This window comes from Dreissena polymorpha, chromosome 1 (genome assembly GCF_020536995.1).
Source record: "Dreissena polymorpha isolate Duluth1 chromosome 1, UMN_Dpol_1.0, whole genome shotgun sequence".
Taxonomy (NCBI): Eukaryota; Metazoa; Mollusca; class Bivalvia; order Myida; family Dreissenidae; genus Dreissena; species Dreissena polymorpha.
This window is the reverse complement of record NC_068355.1, coordinates 157,430-174,447: the sequence shown is the minus strand read 5'-3', so window position 1 is coordinate 174,447 and position 17,018 is coordinate 157,430. Positions and strand designations below refer to the sequence as shown.

The 17,018-nt window shown below is 31.5% G+C and overlaps 1 protein-coding gene across 1 annotated transcript; it reads left to right on the top strand.

Annotated features, from left to right (window-relative positions):
- Nucleotides 1–4,126: 4,126 nt before the first annotated feature.
- LOC127868220 (thyrotropin-releasing hormone receptor-like) lies at nt 4,127–16,148 on the top strand. Its single transcript, XM_052409868.1, has 2 exons — nt 4,127–4,536; nt 13,652–16,148. Exon 2 carries the CDS (start codon nt 13,761–13,763, stop codon nt 14,958–14,960), a length of 1,200 nt encoding a protein of 399 aa, XP_052265828.1. The 5' UTR covers nt 4,127–4,536; nt 13,652–13,760; the 3' UTR covers nt 14,961–16,148.
- The last annotated feature ends 870 nt before the right edge of the window (nt 16,149–17,018 follow it).

Sequence of the window (17,018 nt, the reverse complement as noted above, 5' to 3'; positions counted from 1 at the left end):
TCATTTTCATATAATGTTTGTTAACAACTGCTATTTCAGTAGACTGATAATGGGACTCCATATGCCCTTGAACCGGCATGACTTACTCATGCCTTCTGTGCATCTCAAATACCGAACTATTTTCGTCACGCTCTTGTAATCTAAGCGCATACAATTTGGTAAAGTATAGATTAGTGCAAAGAAATAAGATCAAATAACACTGTTTTAGAATACAAAGTTCATAACTCGATACATTTATGTCACAAAGTTTAGATTACTTAGGATAATATTAATTCATCTCTGTTTTACATCAAGTTCAATATCATTTCTACCTTAATGGATGCATAAATGGGCATCATATGTCAACGCCAAACGAGACGAGGGGAATGCAGGAAGGTATTGTCCATCGCGTGTTTCACTTATAAGTTATGTCCAGGGTAAGCGCATGCAACCCGTCAATCGGTGTGTAGTAGTTGTATAGTTTATTAAATTGACGCATAGTACATTAATAAACATTGGTATTTACAGCAATAATACGATCAATATTATAATAAGCAAACATATTTACAAAACATTGTACTACCCAGCCATATAAATGGCTTACGAATCACTGAGTTGACATGTTATCGGTGTAGTCATAAAATTACATCAAATTAGTGCAGTAAAGATCACGAAAATAAAAAGAGTTAAATTATTTAAAGTATAAACATGGATAGTTTAGATGAATAACTTGTGTTAATAATTAAAAAATGGACTTACAATCACAGTATTGCAACTTGCAATACTATGATTGTAAGTCCACTTTTTAATTATTAACCAAAGTTCATGTAGAAATAACTAATATTATTTACAATAGGTAATATAATTTACATATTGATTTGTTTTATCGTAATTACTCTATGTTTTCGGACACTCTAAGTTTTCGGACACCCCTTTTTTTAGCAAAAATAATTATTTTTCGTGACTCTTAATTTTCAGACACACGAGTTTTGGTCCATAATTAATGTCTCGAAGTTTTCGGACAGTTTATTTTACAGCGCTATTTTACCAAATTTCGGTCCTGTTTTCGTAATGACACTTCGGTCATGGGGTTTTACAACTAGATTAACATCATAAAACATGGCAGGTGCATATATGACGGCAACGGACCATAACATTTGCGTAATTGGGTAGAAAACCTTGTATTAAGCAATGGTTTCGCCCAATAGTGTTATGACAATTACCAGGGGTAGTGCCAATTAACTGTTCAATTTTCTACCGCAATGGTACTACCCCTTCTCAGAAAAATAACTGTGACAGATACTAAACGCTTCAAAGTGTGATGCACCCTATTGCATGTTTTACGAACAATTGAAGGTGTTAGACAACAACTATCGGAAATGATACTAGCAAGTATCGGTACATCACATGGTCATCTTTGAACTCGTTGGTCAAAGTACAACCTTGTAGTAACTCTCTGTCAAATAAATTAAGCATTTAAAATAATTTAAAATGCAGTGCAAACATATATAACTGTAATTTATACTATATATATAATATATATAATTAAAATTGTGATTTTTGTCAAAACACAAGTCAAATATTACACTATATGAAAGACTATATTTGTTATCGAGACAAAAAAGCCGCATACTTATCCTATTTGTTTAGATAAGAAAACTGTTGAAGAAGTCACTAGTCGGCCACACAGAGTGTAAGATTGACGCCAGTCGGTAGTTTGAAATGTTGTCGAAGAAAAAATTGTGAAAACACGACTTTGAGCTTTATTTATGATCTACGTAACGACTCAAACGTCTGCGTCTTTGAAGTACTTAACATATAGTTGACTATCGGTGTTTGATCTAATAATACACACACTGCATTACCTTTTGAAGATTAAACGTGAAATGTGTAAGTAAATTGTAAAAATAATGGAAGATAACATAGGCCAAAAGTTAGGAACTGACCAGCGTAAAGACCAGCTTAATTATAGCGGGGTTATAAAAAATATTTGTCTAAAAAATTGTCGTAGCCATATCTCAACTGAAGTAAGAATATGATTTCTAATATCTTATCTTGTTGTCGGCTCATTTGATAAAAAAATGTAATAAACGTTTCGCTTTTTCACGTAAACACAGCACTCGGCTTTGTTAATTCGCTATCATGATCAGTGTATTATTTTTAATTTTGTAAACTAATATGCGTATTCAAATTAATTCATGAATATACATGAACCTGCTTCGCAATGGCCAAATGGCGTTATAGTATTTCGCGCGAATCTAAACGACTTTGCTTTTTATTCGTCAACAGTTAAATGTCGTCATTACAAGCGCGAACGAAAGCGTTTTATCCTTTCGTAGACCGAAACTGAAACGAGATTTAAACACTAGCAAATTTCAGCCCTTGATAACAATTCTAGTTTAATCGATCGCAGCTTTTCCACATACTACGTTTTAATCATTCGAATTGAATAGTGTTTCTTAATATATTCGGTGTATGAAAAGTTTGGAAAGTTACGCCTAATTTATGTGTAAATGTTCCGATAATTCCTACAACAAAGATATTCAGAAGAATCAAATTTAATTCAATTCTTAAATAATAATAATTGTTAATTTTCTAACGCATTTCTGATTAACATTGGTATGTATGTCGCTTTCAAAAAGCAGCAAACAACATGTAGATTAAGTTTTTGGACTTCATATATATTTTTATCGACTCATTAATAATTGTTCCGACAAAAACTAAGATGGACGGATACAGGGCAAACTATGCCCTTCTTACGTGAAGGTAATTTTGCTTTTCATCATCAGCCAAATAATTTAATAAGAAGGTGCACATGACCTCACAGGCAAGAAATGATGATATCTTTCGCACATGCCGTTATCACGATTTTCTAAAAACACCTCATACTACATTCAAAGATAACATACGTAGATATAATCCGTATCAAACTGTTAATAATCAATCCATGTACTGTGGAGATGAGTTTAAATTAAAAACCTAATAGACTCCGATAATACATTTTTTGTGTTGATGTTTCAAAAAGCTTATATCTTTGTGAAAATAGTGCTTTTCATCAGGCCCATAAGGTTTAGTAAACGATAAGTCAAAGCCGGTAATACAACAATACGATATTTTAATAGAGTTTTAAGGATGTCATACATACAAATGTTACAAAACAATTCAGAAAGAATGGCCGACGAGGTCAAAGATTGTGTATTGATAAATTGATTTGGTATGCGACATGTCTCCAGTGTCATCATTGATAAATTATTATGTAAATTGAGATGGCTCCGTTCATGCCCCGGATGACTGCATTGATCACTAACGGCAACAGTGTCGTATGTTAATTGAAATTGGACACGGTCTATCATATCTCCTACTGCTGTTTTTGTGAATTCCATTTGTACCTTACTTGAATAAGCCAATTTCCAATACTTCTATTAAAATTTGAAACAATCAAGCACTTTTACTGTTTAAACTATGCTCAATATATATGTGATTATCGGTCGTTTCCGATGCTTTATGTAAGTTCGAAAATGTTAAAACATGACCGAGTTAAAACAGTTTTCAACTAAAATGGTTTTGTAAATCAATTGGTCTATAAATTACAGAACGGATATGAATTATATTTGATCAAAAAGATGATGCAAAACTACATCTTAAGAAAATGTAATGCAATACTCTTGTAATACTATGTTAATATTGGTATACAATTATTGCTTAACCGTTACATGTTAACAATGCATATTAAACTAACTTCTCTGATGAATACCGGAATGTGACAAACATATCATATGAATAAACAACTGTTGAGGACAAATGTTTATGTCTTGTCGGATCTTAGTTAATTTTCAGTCTTGTAATTTCAGTATGATAATTGAATAACCATGATCCTGTGTAAAACCAAGAAACACAGTTGTATCAAATTACCGCCATTTTCCTAGAATGCAACTTCCATCACATGTCAACTTATACTTGATAATTGTAGAACTGAACATTGAGGTTTCGAATATTTGCCAAACATCTGCTTCCGAAGGATTGCTTGCCGTTTATTGGCTCTCGCGCAGTGGATAAAATCTGGCTAGATCAGGGGAATTTTCCACATGAATAATATATTATATAATAGTCGGTTCAAGAGTTAATGCTTAGCAGTCTACAGATGATCGTTCACGAAGTGGCGGTGGTGTATTGGAGCTGATTATTTTCCTTTCAAGACATTAAGAGTGATCCTACAGTGAGATTATGATTGGCACAATTGAATGTTAAAAATTGTTCTCTTCTATGGGAAATAATTTATCTTCGTCAGATATATGAAGTGTTAAAATTGAGTCATTCAGTTACATATACTGGGCATTTATATAGTTGACATATAAGCTGTGAATTATATGGTATCTGTTGGGGAAACAGAAAACTCTGAGGTTAAGACAGTGTAAATTGTTTAAAATCAGGATGTGTAATGATAATAGATTAATACATTTATAATTGAATACTGGAACGGTTTCTCAAATACATTCAACAATGCGTCTAGCAATATAAATGCTGATGTTCCAAAAACCAACAAAAAATCGAATAAAGGTTGGTGTTTTGATTTATTTGTTTATGCCTTATTATTGCGTTTTCAAATTTATTTTAGTAGTTTATTTCAAATAAATTAGTTGGATTGTGTTACCAATTATTTATAACATTTGAATTAAAGAGTAATACATGAAATAGTTCAGGTTATACGAAATGCGAATCTTTTTAAATCTGAACAAACAAGTTACAAGTTAGACGCATATCATTTACTATTACCGGAATTAAACGTATTTAGATTGTTTAAACATTAAGTTAAAATATATCAATGAATAATTTAAAAAATTGCAGTGTATAATGAATGGGCCCTGTGTTAACATAGTTAAACATTATAGAAACAATTATGAATGTGAATAGTTTATGCAAGCTAACAAAGGTCACATATATGGCTTAATAACGGCGATAATGAAATTTCGGAGTGATGCTTGTTATTGTTAGCTAGTATTCTTATAATATAAATAAAACACATCATACACATCTATACGCCTTTTACGGTTAAAGTTTGAATCTTTAATATATTTTTTAATGAGCAAATATGACTTTGGAATAATAAGACTTATTACACATGTTTATTTCTGGCCCTTTTCTGTGTTATACAAATGTTTATCAGATCATATTATTGTGCGTTAGCATTCAATAAAGCACATACAAAATGTCAAGAACTGAAACCCTTGTTTTAAGTAGGCTGGAGAATACACGTATATATTCAGTATAGCAGTAATTTAAGGTATGGTTTATAATACACGTATATATTCAGTATAGCACTAATTTAAGGTATGGTTTAGAATACACGTATATATTCAGTATAGCACTAATTTAAGGTATGGTTTAGAATACACGTATATATTCAGTATAGCACTAATTTAAGGTATGGTTTAGAATACACGTATATATTCAGTATAGCACTAATTTAAGGTATGGTTTATAATACACGTATATATTCAGTATAGCACTAATTTAAGGTATGGTTTATAATACACGTATATATTCAGTATAGCACTAATTTAAGGTATGATAGGCTGGAGAATACACGTATATATTCAGTATAGCACTAATTTAAGGTATGGTTTAGAATACACGTATATATTCAGTATAGCACTAATTTAAGGTATGGTTTAGAATACACGTATATATTCAGCATAGCAGTAATTTAAGGTATGGTTTAGAATACACGTATATATTCAGTATAGCACTAATTTAAGGTATGGTTTAGAATACACGTATATATTCAGTATAGCACTAATTTAAGGTATGGTTTAGAATACACGTATATATTCAGCATAGCACTAATTTAAGGTATGATTTATATTGACGTATATATTCAGTATAGCACTAATTTAAGGTATGGTTTAGAATACACGTATATATTCAGTATAGCACTAATTTAAGGTATGGTTTATATTGAACACTAATCGCAGTTGGATATTAACGTTTCAAGATGTCAAACGCATGCTTGCTGCAAGCCGAGGCATTTCTTATTGACATATTCAAAAAAAGAAAGGGACTACTAGTCTATCTTATTTCAGCGCTATAACATCACTGTCCTTGCAACTGCTTTCTCAAAACTTCTATCATTGCCTTAATAATTTAAAATAATTATAAACTTATAACCAATGAAACTTTTTATAAAGACAAGATATTAAACTACTCGACTTAATGTAATAGTTAATAGTTTAGTAGTTTAAGACTTAATAGACTTAGTAGTTTATTTTATAACAACTGCAGTCCACCAAAGTTGACACAATCAATTATTGACTTCAAGTAGTCGTAAATGCGGAGAGCAATACAATTTATTTTACGGAAGGGATCTCCGTCACTCAGTGCATAAACAACTGTATGTGAACACATATCAATTATAATCACTGCAAAAATTATTCGGAGAACCACAGGAAATAAGAACGGTTGACCTCATAAACCCTAAGAACAATTCCACATACAGATATTGATCCTGTTTTATCTTGGTTCAGGATCCGTTATTAACCTGTCATTCTGGTAATCGTTAGAACTGTCCATATTTTGTCGGTAGGAAGAGTTGAAGGCTGTTCAATCCACTTGACTGATTCACTGCAAAACAAGACGTTGAAAAAACCGTTAGACATTATGTGATGAGCTTTCCACCATTAAGAAGTGTTTTATGTACACTAAATAGATTTGTATTTGTTACCCGAGCAATATATATATATATATATATATTACTTATTCTTTCCAAACTTGTATCAACATCGACTATTAATATAAATAAATTAAACCCATGTTTGAATATTGGTATTTTTTTTAAAATAACGATTTATATGTATCCTAATTCATAAGTGTGTATCACTATTAAAACGTGACGGTTATCATTAATTAAAACAGAGACCATCATAGGAAAACATATGTTGAAAGGAAAAAATCGACTGGTACTATGATGTATTTAACAACGAGTATTTATAAAAGAATTGATGTTTATTGTTGAAAAAGAAAAACAACAAACACACACAATCTTATTCGGAAGAAGAACCATAAAGGGTATTAGTTATTCTACGTTGTACTTTATCATCTATTGTTGCCGTACCACCAGTCTGTGTAAACATGTTATAAGTTCCCGCCCAGGTAATGTGATAATTACATATCTCATTATTTAAACGTTGCACTCATTTTTTGTATATAAGGAATGCACAAGCTTATCTGGGAAACAACGTGCATAAGATTGCTGTATATTCACTCTTTTGAAGAGTAAATTCAATAAATTATTAACGTTGTTCATAATATATTAAGCTTTTGAAAACACAATAACAGCTGTGGAGTGAATTTTATTTTTAAACAAACCAATTGTGTGACAAACTGTACCACTCCGTTATGATTATCAGCAGAAAAGATCTTAGAAACACACGTTTTTATTTTATTAACGACCAGTGACTTATTGCCTGTACAGTACCGCAAAATACATTACATATGATTTTAACCATATAATGATTAATTACAAGCTGGTAAACTCGTAAGCACGGACAATGCGCACCATTTCCTGTTAAAAACAGTTGAACAACGGTCGCACCTTATTGTAAGACCTTAATTATAACTAACACGTTCGTGTTAATAAAAATATCTAATGTATATGTACTGCACAATTGAAAAACTACTATTTTAAACAACAATTTGAATTTGAATTTATTTTCAACAGAGTAGCAAAATACTTTCTGAGGCACGAAAAAATCATACGTTTATGTTAAGTTGTTTGAGTTAATATCTGGCTCCAATCATCACAAGTGTGTGCTATGTTGTGATTTCATTGTTATAACGAATTTTTTGAATTCATCAATAAGAATTTTACATTGTTATAACGTTTCAACAAATCAGATTTTTTTTAAATGTATCAATAATGAATTGATCTCAACGGTGAGCAAATAACAATTTAACAGAATATTATCATTTTATCAGACATTTTTTAGCCAAAGTATGTATATTGCTTTCATCCTAGTGGGTTTGGACGCTCAGCATAACATTCATGCACTAAAATTATAATAACACGTCAGAAAAAGTATAAGGAAATTAATTGCTGTCTTTACATTACCGTCTTTTTATAGTATACGACATATAGTAAATTCAAAAAATAAAAGAAAACAAGAACATTTAAAGCTTGGAACCATTAATCCGAAGGATATTGGGATTAAACCGTGTAATGTCTAGTCGAACCTCAACCAACTATACTCACTGAAAGGGAATGTTCATAGTTCTATAATATCTAGTACACAATATAACCATTTCACCAGCAATTATTTATTTTGGTTGCAACGCTTTGGACCGTTCTATGAGTTGTTCGATGGCTTATATACCCAAGAAGCAGAATACTTAGAAGAATATAACATTGGAAAAATGCTTAATAACATAACTTATTTGCACTCAAAGAAAGTTTCTATGTCAATATGAATCGACACCAGAAAATTAACTAAACATGGTTTATGGTTACTGTCATTCATAATTCTCAAATTAAATAGAACGATTATTGCTGTTAACAAACGTCAATATTCATTAAATTGTAACAATTGCAGCCACTGTTTTGGAGAAATGAGCTCAAGTGAATCGTGCAGTTTACCATGTTAAAGATAACTGTATCTTAAGCGGAAAGATTATAACCATGGTATGTTTGTGAATTTTCTCCACAATTTTCAATTTGACGTCATTGTTTTTCATTGTTCCGTGAGATACGTCGTACCCTCACTCTAAGTAAGATAGCTAAAGAACACGGGAAGTATTAAAAATAAACACTCTACATTTGCATAGATGGAACATTTTGTTTTATTCCTGTAGTGTGTTACTTAATAAATGGACATTAGTAAGAAATGAAATATATACTGTTAAACGTATTTAGTGTTTGACTGTAAAAATATAATCAGACATAACTGAAATATATCAGAAAGTGTAACTTCATTATTTGCACGAGCAGAAAGTCGCTAAAGGCGTGATAATAAAATCTACACGATATCAGGCAGTCTGAAGAATGTTTCGTGAGTGTTATGTGTTTTCTATTTATAAAATCCTAAACTATAAATACAAACGTTAATAGGCTATTACAATTTTCAGATTGTGAAAAATTGAAATTATTTTCATGTTTTATTTGGAACAGCAGAAGATTGGAGGAGAATGGAAATACAAACATATATTTTAAGACGAATACTATAAATTACCAGATGCTCACAATAGAGCCATTATATTCATTCCTCATGTTTTTTATGGAGTTAATGTCAACAGTGTTCAAAAACAACACTTCTCAGAATCCACGCAATTTTTCAAACATTCCAGGAAAAGGCTTCAAATCCCTGAAATAATAGAGGCATACACTAATTTCAATAATGATCCATAATAAATGTCACATCAAAGAAATATTTGCAATATTCCAACTAAGCCTTTGTGTTTTATTGAAACATGCTATTAAGCGAGCTTTTGTAAATCTACATGTAGCGTAAGTGATGGATAGCTGCAATTAGAAATACGTTGGTACAATATCAAGTATTATATAATTTCTCTATTATGTACAATGTTCTCTTCGTTACTCGTCTTAAGAAATCATATATGTTACATATTGGCCATTTTATGGCTATTACATGATGTACAATAGGTAATTGTGTTTTACCTTCACAGATGTAAGATGAACATAAAGATCGAGCGAACGAATGTTTGAAATTGTTGGTTATCCTTAGCCGATGATAATTGGCATGCCTCGTTTTAGAAAATACTTGATTCATTCTTCTTAAGTAACAGAGTGCTTTTTAAATGTTTTTAAACGCTGTGCTCATTTATCATTTACGTGTTTTGACGTATAACATACATAACATAAATGTTGTTTTATATTTAAATCATATTATGGGCGAACACTTTTTGAAAAAGTTTGACAAAATTATACGCAGTGACGTCGAATTTCATTTCAATTCTACATTAGGCTACACGTTCATTCGTCTACGTTGAATGTCATAAGTATTCCTGCGTGCCTGAAGGAAATAAGTTGTTTGCCAAATAATTTTCACAAGGCATTCAAATGATAGGATTGACAAAATAAGGCAAATAGTGCGCAGTAAAAGCAATATAATATGATATTCTTTTGTCAATATTGGGACCAATTATAATAATAAACAGAGCAGACAAGTTGATGACGATGTTTCTAGGAATTGACATTGGTGGTAAAATAATTGACAGAGCGCTATATGATTTACGATTTATTCAAACCAGAAACTCAATCATTTCTAATACGCCAACAGAAATTATAAAGTGAATCCAGTAAAATGTTGCTGTATAGAGCAAGTCAAACACTTAACTTAAGTATGATCTGTTTTATTGTTTTCATAACAAAGCACTCACTAATTAATTGTTTCGCAACACGAATACAATCTTCGGTACAACAGAATGTGTCTAGTAAGAAACCAATCAAATACGTTTTTACTTTTGATAAATATATATATGAATAGATATGCAAAACAATAATCAAAACGAGCATATTGTATCTACAAACATCTATTTTACCAGACCACATCTAGCGTTGAAATTTCGGCATTTGCCATAAGGAACACTGATTTTTAATTGGTTAAGTTTATTTTACGAACAATTGTACGAAACTTTCGTTGATTTTGAGTCGTAATGTTACTTTAACAAAAAAGGTAACATTTAAATTGTAATATACCACCAAAAATGAATGTGCAGGTAAATACTCGGATTTTAATAGTAGAGGTCCTTTTAGCTTCGAAATAATGCACACTGCCTTTTCAGTGGTGTCAGAAACCTTAATTTCATTGATCATTTTGACGATGCAGTTGATATTCCCTTAAGCGATTTGTGGATAACGTAAACAATATTTACATTTAAATACAGAACTATTAACATGCTATGGCTGTAGACATGTTTTTAAAATGAGCATCAGATATTTTAATCTTTCAAATGCCATGCAACAAACTGTTCTCATGCGGTTATATCCTGTCTACAATACAAAATAAAGCTATGACTCATTACACTGTCTACAGTTTTTTTAATTCAGTGTAAAAATACCAATCTACTCTAATCAGGATATCTTACTTTCACCAATGACATACACATTATTTATACACGATATATTGATTCTTATGATTGTAAGTAAGGACACTGACAATGTTTTTACTGAAAAACGCCCTATCAGCTGGGTAACTGCCAAAGAAATGCCATACTGCCACGCCATGTGATTTCACATAACTGATTATATTCCCTTTATATTCAGAAAACATTTCAAACTGTTGAATGTTATGAAGGAAGTTTGCTACAGACGCAACTCTGTAGATCTACTCACGTTAGACATATTAATGAAAACCAAAAACCCTATTTAATATAACTATTTCGTTAAATACAATTATTGGTAAGCAGTCATATACTTTAAGTGCATGAATACGTGTATAGCACATGAGTGTGATACTGTAGAGTGTACTTCTCTATCACTATTTGCTATCTAACTCCGCGAGCAGAAAAACATTAAGTATACAATCAACTTCTGACACATTATGTTGTTTAATTTCAGAGAACTTGTGGAAAATTAAAGACGCAAAATTGGCTAAACATTGTTTTACTTGGATACCTGTTGGTGCAGTTTACACAACTGGCTTTACTGCTGTTTAATAATGCAAAATGATGAGTCACCTCATAATTTATGGCACATAATGTGCGTAATAGTGTAACACAAAGAACTAAATCGCTTCAGATAAGTTGTGAAACTGGTAAATTTTAGGATAACTGTGATATTTTTAATCTCGAAAGTTTTTCTTTGACAATTATAGCATTATAAAAAGAAAGCACAGTCATAATTATTAGTGTCATGACATTCATGACGCTCATCATAGCATAATATTCGCATAATCATTATCATGATTATCATAATGGTCATTATATTCTTCCTCGCCATCCTAATCTATAATTGTAATGATAATAAATATTGGATACAACCGATAATACACACCGAAAGATTGAACGGACGAAAACATTAACGAACGCTCGCGGATATGCACGCACTTAAACATAAAATTAGATATTTTTTACTAACGTTAACAAGAATTGCCTGACTGATAATATGTCTAGATTTTTCTAATAACTATAAAATATTTGAACGATCCCCACATTTTAAAGGAATGTCATTGTGTTAACATCTCTCAACAAGCTCAAAAAATTCTATCATTATGTATTGGGCGTTTTCATTTTCTGACATTAAATGTATCATCATTGCACAGCAGTTGTAAACATTTCCAAATTTCTCAGCAAACTGATACGGATATACTGAAGACAGAAACATGTAAAACTCTGCAAACAATTTTCCACCTGTGTGTGGGACGAATCGATATTGCGATGTTGTTAAAAATCATTTGAAATACAGAAATAGTTTTCAGTGGAAAATGGTTTAGTTCTTAACATCGATGGCTTTAGGGACACTTATAAGGGTATCAAAAAAACGTATTTGCATGTGTTATCAAGCTGCTTAAAAGAGGACTCATCTTGGTTATTAGAAGTAAGGTATACTGTATATGATTATAAATAATAAAAGATTGACCAAAAGGTATGTAAATGTTCTTTTGTCTTATGAAATCTTTTCATTACGCGTTGGAAGATTAATTAAATTTCTATTGAAACCCGTGTATTAAGTGCAAAAATGTGTAAGAATGATACATTTAATTATTTCTGTTAACAGATAATTCGTTATAATATTCAATTATTGGTTTCTGCTTTAGTAACGGGTTATTCTGTAAGAAAATACTTCTCACAATCCGAGCGGTCCGTCTAATGAAGTTTTGTAAAGCCATAATATAGGTACAAATTGTTTTATTTATAATTTCTAAATTGATAATAAACAGAAATGTGCATGTCTATAAAAATAGCATTAGTTAGGTCGTTACTTCATTTGTCCTCCCTATTAAGAACTTTAAAAACAATAACACTGTCATTCAACCCATGTTAATATAGCTATTAGATGTAATATTGTGGTGATTATCGACATTAAACCAAATGCATTTAATGAATTGTATATTGATTTGTTGGGCAATGATGACTTATTTTGTAAATACACATTAAAAACATATCATTGTTTTCAACAATATTTAAGCTTAAACTTTGGATAAACATAGTAACAATTACGATATTTCAACCAATATGTAAAAAATCAGAAAGAACACAATTTAGCGCATACAAGGATCACAATTTTGCGTGCTTTGTGTATGTTGGAAATACTGACACAAACTGTTGTACGGCATGTTTATAATTTCATTAACTTAAGATTTTTTTTATATATTTTAAAGTATATTGATCAACAAATCAATACGTTCTAATATATAGTATTAGTAAACATCAAGGGCGAGAGAGTGTTAGTCCAATTGTTTTTGAAACGCAAAATAAAAACAGAAGAAAATGTATTCGTTCCTTAAACAATCAAATTACAATTATTATATTTTGAAAATTAATTTAGATTTTCTTGGAACTTGCCTCGGTATTTATTATAGATAAATAATGCTTAAGTGTAACTTTACATGAGAAAGATCCGTGCATAGATCCGTAAATCATGTTTTATTAACGTACATTTATTTCTATTGCATGCTATATAAATATATAACTCCATACACTAGAGTGTTGACTATATTTTCAGATAGCATGTAAACCGTGTTTACAATCGATCAGCGACACTAGGAAAATGCTCCAGGTATATCACATGAGGATTGCGAAGAAAAAACTGCAAAGCACACTTCGAAGCTAAAATGGGTGATTATTACATGGATGCCGTTCTCAAATCGGTTAACAACCTGACGATGCAAAATCCTCAGGTAATAAACATTACAAACATGACAATAAGTGAGGCATCATTGAATTTGACATACGACTTTTACGATGACTTATGTCAAAATAATATGCAAAGTATAAAAGAAGGTCTGCCAGGATATACACTATGTATGCACACTCTTCTTCCTATTATATGCATGTTTGGGATCATCGGAATTATCTTGACACTTACTGTGTTGATTAAAAAAAGCATGTCAACATCGACAAATAATTATCTTATATCTCAAGCAGTGGCTGACCTGCTGTTCTTGGTAGTTATAGGCGTGCGAATCTTCGATACGCGACTAGAACGGGTTACCCACCATTACTACCTGGTGATAATGACCTATGGAAACATTTTCATTAACATTTTCCTTTTCGCATCAGTGTGGCTGACCGTTATGTTGACAGTGGAACGATACATTGCCATTTGTCACCCACTTCGTGCAATGACAATATGTACAGTAGTACGGGCTCGGATTATCATTATATCTATCATCGCCATTGCAACGCTGTATCATGTCGTTTGGATATTTCGATATAAAGTTGAGTTTCACTGGGACCCATGTGTACAAAGGGAATTGCCAGCAATAATCATCACAAACCTAGGGCTAAATAAGGAGTTTCGACACGTTTCCAGCTGGGCGGACTGTTGTCTTTTTGCAATAGCACCGGTCATATTGGTTCTTGTCTTAAACATTTTACTGATATTAGAAATACATCGTTCCACAAAGTATTTGCAGCACCACATGGCGAACGACTCCAACGTACGGACAATCATCTCTAAGGAGGAAATGAGAATCACCCGAATGCTAATTATGGTTGTGATTGTGTCCGGTGTGTGCCAAGGGCCGTACATTGTTCTGAACATTTATAAGAGACTTTTTCTGGACGTCTTTTCCCCGCTTTTCAACAAAATGACTTATGCGACCATATTGTTTCTAGTTCTGAGGTCCTCGTTTAACTTCATCATATACTGTTGGTTCAGCGAGAAGTTTTGGAGCACGTTAAAGCGGAGCTTCTGTGTAGGGAAATGCAAAAAAGGCTGGTTTCCGAATATCTGGAATAATAAAGAACATGGACAAAGTAATAACAATCGCAATGTCTCGATCATCCATACAAAGGAAACGACGTGTTAGAACTGGGACGATGTGAAGTATATGTTAGACAGTTATAGTGTTTGACAACAAGAAATTACGTTGTTTCTCTATCAGCAAATAATAAAAACAAAAGTAAGATTATTAAACAAATATACATAACCAATTGTTTATGTTAATTGTATGAAACGCAAATAATAGTGTAAAATTGAAAAAAAGCCTTTGACTTTTAGATGTCGACTCATTATTTTGATTTTGCAAGTGTGCCAGTTATAATGTACATTGTTGTGATAATCGGATTCTATAGGTTGTTTATATCTTATTCTTATGATTTGTCTTAATTTTGCCTCGTGATGTTTTGTTGTAAATACTTGTTGGGTTCTTTATATATGACAAAATATGTACAAAATGTTCCATCGCATATTGTCAATACTAATTAAATATATTTAAATAGACAGTATATATGTCATATGAAGTCAGACCAAGCGATACAGTTATATAATTTTTGTTCACACATATTTTTGCCCAGGCATCCTTTAGTCGGAAAGGGTCTTTCGAAAAGTTCGCTTATTTTGTAGTTGCATCTTGTCAATAAATGACTAAGTTGGTCAATAAATGATTTTTAAGTTTGGACGAATAACCTTAGATTAACTGTATGGTCTAGCACATTACATCTTTAACACAGGTCACATGATAACTAATGTCCAGTGATGCGTTGTTATTACTGTACAATCCCAACATAATGCAATTGCCCTCCTGCATGCACAGACGAATCTGTAAGTTGTTGTTTTTAAATAATATAAACTATGTTTTGTTTGTTAATGCTATAATACATTTAACTTATATTATGAAGACACGACAGGTTAAAACAAATCCCAAATGATATCAATCAATTTTACCTATGTTGCCAAAATATGAAAGTTTGTTTACACGCGTAACGGAAATCAAATACATTTCAATTCTCAATTTACTACTGTCACTGAAGTGTTAAAAAATAAGTTGTCGTACCCATTTAAAAGTTAGTTAACATATGACTAAATATATAACATCTAGAATGATTTACTTATATATAATAACATTTCCCAGCAATAACAGTGTTTTAATGAATTGAACCATGAACCATCTATAAATGGACGCATGCACATAATGTATTTGGTTTTTCATAAGACAAAAAGCAGATTTGTACCGTGTGTGTTTTCTTGAAAAAATTATAGCAATAAGTCTACATCAACACACCCATTTACTGTAAATATTTTTTACAATGTTAACGGTAATTAACTTGGCAGTAAATGTATTCATATAGAAAAGGCTATTTGGGCAATTATAAAATAAGACAATACTGACAGTATTAGATTTTCAATAGTTTGAATGAGTGCTCATTAATAGTTATACTTATTCTATATCTAACAGTGTGGTAGTGTTGATTATACGTTTTGTCAGCAGGCTATGTTATTTATCCATCAAAAACCGTGTGTTAACGTTAATTTTCTTCTTGTGTTGGTTATGCTCCTTGATCAGTTTATATCAAATTATTATGTTTTCCAAACACAAAAGCTGGATCTTTGCACTATTATAAAAAATACGCCCTTAATATGATTATTTCATAGGTCCCCCCCCCCAACATATAATTACAGATGAGGATTTTTATTAAAGCTTTAAATGGTGACTATGTGTTCAGAGGATGAAACTCTGTCATGTGGCGGTCGTGTCTGCCTGCTTGTCAAGTCCAAAAGTGTACCAACGTAGCAAATTAATTTGACGACACTTACAATACCTTAAGACGTCGCTTCATTCAGGTTTATTTGCATACAGGCAGTTTGGGACACAAGTTCCAGTGATTATGTTTGTATAATATCAGTCCAAGCCACACTTTGAAGTCTGGCCAAATCGGCATTACGTTTTAATAATTGACAATCTTAACGTGCAATTTATTGTGTATCAACTACTTCAAGCTATTTATAAAAAAACAATATTTCAGTGAGAAAACTTAATGCCCGCTTTGAAACGTATACATTTTCTATTATAAAACTACGCGATGGCCATTGAACATGATTAGTATCATATTCTGAAATATTATCGACATGTGATGCCGTAAACGGC